Raw genomic sequence first — 3,404 nt, forward strand, 5'->3', positions numbered from 1 at the left:
GAGACAGAGTTTTGCACTTGTCACCCAGGCTGGAGTGCAGTGGCACTATCTCAATTCACTGCAACCTCCACCTCCCAGGTTCGAGCAATTCTCCTGCCTCAGGCTCCCAAGTAACTGAGATTACAGGTGCCTGCCACCACACCCAACTAATTTTTGTATTTTCAGTACAGACGGGGTTTCACCATGTTGGCCAGGCTGGCCTCGATCTCCTGACCTTAGGTGATCCTCCTGCCTTGGCCTCCCAAAGTGCTGGGATTACAGGCATGAGCTACAATTTTTTACAATTTTAAATGGTTAAAAAATATATAAATGAATGATTAAAAAAAGACTAGGATGAATAAGTAGAGCACAGGGGATTTTTAGGGCAGTGAAAATATTTGGTGTAATACCATATTGCTGGGCTCGTGTCACTATAAATTTATCCAAACGCATAGGATATACAACACCAAAAAGAAACCCTAAGGTAAACGATGGAGTTCAAGTGATAACGATGCACCACCAAGGTTCATATATTGTTACAAATGTGCCTTCCAGTGCAGGATGTTTACAGTAGCTGTGCATGTGTGGTGGCAGGGAGTATATGGGAATGCTGTACCTTTTGACCAATTTTGCTGTGATCCTAAAAACTGCTCTAAAAAATAAAGTTTATTACTAATTTTAATCAAAAGAAGGCTATTTTGTGATATATGAACAGTACATGAAATTCAAATTTCAGTGTCCATAAATAAAGCTTTATTGGAACACAGTCATGCCCATTTGTTTATGTCTTGCCTGTGGCTGCTTTTGCACTACAATGGCAGTTGAGCAGCTAGGAAAGAGGCCATATGATCCGAAAAGCCTAAAATATTTACCATCTGGCCCTTTACTGAAAGGGTTTGCCAGCCCCTGCATTCCACTGATGGCCCTGCAGCAATCAGCCAGGATGAGCCAGTGATGGAAACACACTGCAGGGCTTGGTAAGACATGTGTGGTCCAGACGTTGGCAATCAACCCTATGAAGGCCCAGGGACTGCATGTCATTCAAGTTTGTAGGGGTCCAGTGGTCAGTGGCACACTGGGATAGCCTATCAAGTAAAAAACAAATCTACTGCATTTTGCATCCTCTACAGAGAAGGAAACGCAATGCCTCTTAGGCCACTTTGGGTCCTAGTACATCTCGCATTAGGAATACTATTCAGGCTGACACAAAAAGCTGCCAGCTTTGAGTGGTGCCTGGAACAGGAAAGGACCCAGGCCACAGTGTAAGCAGCCAGGCTACTTGGGCCACATGATCCAGCAGACCCTGCGGTTTGGGGATGTACATAGTGGAAAAGATGCCATGTGCAGACCACAGTCGCGCGCCACCAGGCCCGATTAATTTTTTGATGTTTTATAGAGATGGGGTCTCTCTATGCTGCCCAGACTGACCATCTGGAACTCCTGGGCTCAAGTGATCCTCCCGCCTCGGCCTCCCTGAGTGCTGGGATGACAGGCGAGCGCCATGGCACCGGCCCAGCGTTTTACTTTCCCATACTCTGCATGAACCTTCCGGAAGAAATGTTTCTATTTCATCAGGAAACCAGCCCTGCTCTGGCCCTTGCTGCGCGGATCCCGCCCCGCCAGCCCCCGCGCTCACCGCCTCCGGGCTTCTAGGCGCGCCGCGATGCGGAGGCGCCGGGCCTGGATGCGCTCCTGAGGGTTGTCGGAGTGGACCGAGGGCGCGAGAATCTGGGTGGACAAGTGCTCGTCCAAGTTCGGGTCCAGGTCCGCTAGGGACCCCGGCGGATTCATGGCAGGAGTCCCGGGCCCCTAGGCGGCTCCCTCCGCAACACCTCCAGACCGCAGGCTGGTTGCTAGCAACAAACCGTTGCCAGGGAGAGCGGTTACCGGAGCCACCGCCCGAGTGGTTGCGCGCGCAGCTCCCTGGGCCCAGCCCGCCGCCAGCCGCCATTCCGGCCGAGCACCCCAGCCTCGGGCTGACGCGCCCCGCCCGTGGTTTGTCAGGGCTGTTGTCAGCCCCACGAAGGCCCGGTCGTATTAGCGGAGCTGTGGAGTCTCACCAGGAGACTAGAGGACTAAACAGCTGGACCAAGCTGTGGTTCATCACTTACTGACCTTGATGATTAATTCATCTTCCATTCATTCATCAAATATTCCTCCAACTCATAGTCACCAAATACAAATACAAAAATTAGCTGGGTATGGTGGTGGGCACCTGTAATCCCAGCTACTCGGGAGGCTGAGGCAGGAGAATCACTTGAATCTGGGAGGTGGATGTTGCAGTGAGCCGAGATCAAGCCACTGCACTCCATCCTGGGCAAGAGAGCAAGACTCTATCTCAAACAAACCCAACCAACCAACCAACCAACCAACCAAAAACTGGATACCATTTAACAGGGTTCTGTCCCATTAGCCTTTGGGGAATTAAGGGCACTGGATGAGCAGTGAGAAAGGGTGGGTACTAGTCCTAGCCCTGCCCTGCCACCTTGGGCAAGTCACAACTTCTTGAGGGCTATTTTCTCAGCTGTTAAATGGTGCAACCCACAGACAATTGTGGGGCCAAGAAGATCCGCCCTTTGTGAATAAGAACTGCCCAGAGGCAAATGGAGTGGGTTTTTAAAATCAGTTCTTCCAAGTTCGCAAGCAGTAGAGAGGTTTAGGAATGCCAAAACCATCCAACAGCTATAGAGTCTAACAGCAGCTGCTGGATCCTTGCCTCACACCTGCCTAGGTGGTGGTGGTAGGAGGAGTGGGGGTAGTTGCTCCTAGGCTTCAGGGTCTTCTGCCAGATCTCTGTCTCCTTTGGTTGAAACCTAAAGCATTAAACTCTCCTAGGAGCCATGGTACAGCTCTGACCAAAAACTCATCCTGGTTCTGGTTCATGTTTCCACTATCCATAAGGACAGAAAGAAGTATGTGTGCATACACATATCTATGCCTGGGAGTAGGATACCATGAGAAAGTCAGTGGGAATCAGCTGTTGCACAAGAGATAAGTGAGAGCATAGGTACCATACAAACCCATGAAAAGAGATCAGTGAGATACTTTGGCCCTACATTGTCCCGATACCACTTCCAACATCGTTTTAAATAAGAAATCTGACTCCATTTTTGCTGCTGACCTTTGGCTGCTGACAGCTTTTAAGCAGCACTCCCTCTTCTCCACATCTGGGCAAGCTGTTAAAAAAGCCTAGGTGTGGCCGGGCGTGGTGGCTCACGCCTGTAATCCCAGCACTTTGGGAGGCCGAGACAGGAGGATCACAAGGTCAGGAGATCGAGGCCATCCTGGCTAACATGAAACCCCGTCTCTACTAAAAATACAAAAAAATTAGCCGGGTGCGGTGGCAGGCGCCTGTAGTCCCAGCTACACGGGAGGCTGAGGCAGGAGAATGGCGTGAACCCGGGAGGCGGAGCTTGCAGTGAGCC

General features: G+C 50.6%; 1 protein-coding gene across 1 annotated transcript in view; it reads right to left on the minus strand.

The window, feature by feature from the left end:
- The window catches only part of DRC1 (dynein regulatory complex subunit 1), a 57,093-nt gene extending 55,245 nt beyond the window's left edge, over nt 1-1,848 (minus strand). Inside the window, exon 1 of the mRNA XM_011950261.1 lies at nt 1,616-1,848. Within this exon, the coding sequence (XP_011805651.1) occupies nt 1,616-1,770 (155 nt within the window). The 5' untranslated portion in view covers nt 1,771-1,848. The remainder of the gene's footprint in view (nt 1-1,615) is intronic.
- Nucleotides 1,849-3,404: the final 1,556 nt, after the last annotated feature.

The sequence above is a fragment of the Colobus angolensis genome, unplaced genomic scaffold (assembly GCF_000951035.1).
Source record: "Colobus angolensis palliatus isolate OR3802 unplaced genomic scaffold, Cang.pa_1.0 Scaffold109, whole genome shotgun sequence".
NCBI classification, from domain to species: domain Eukaryota; kingdom Metazoa; phylum Chordata; class Mammalia; order Primates; family Cercopithecidae; genus Colobus; species Colobus angolensis.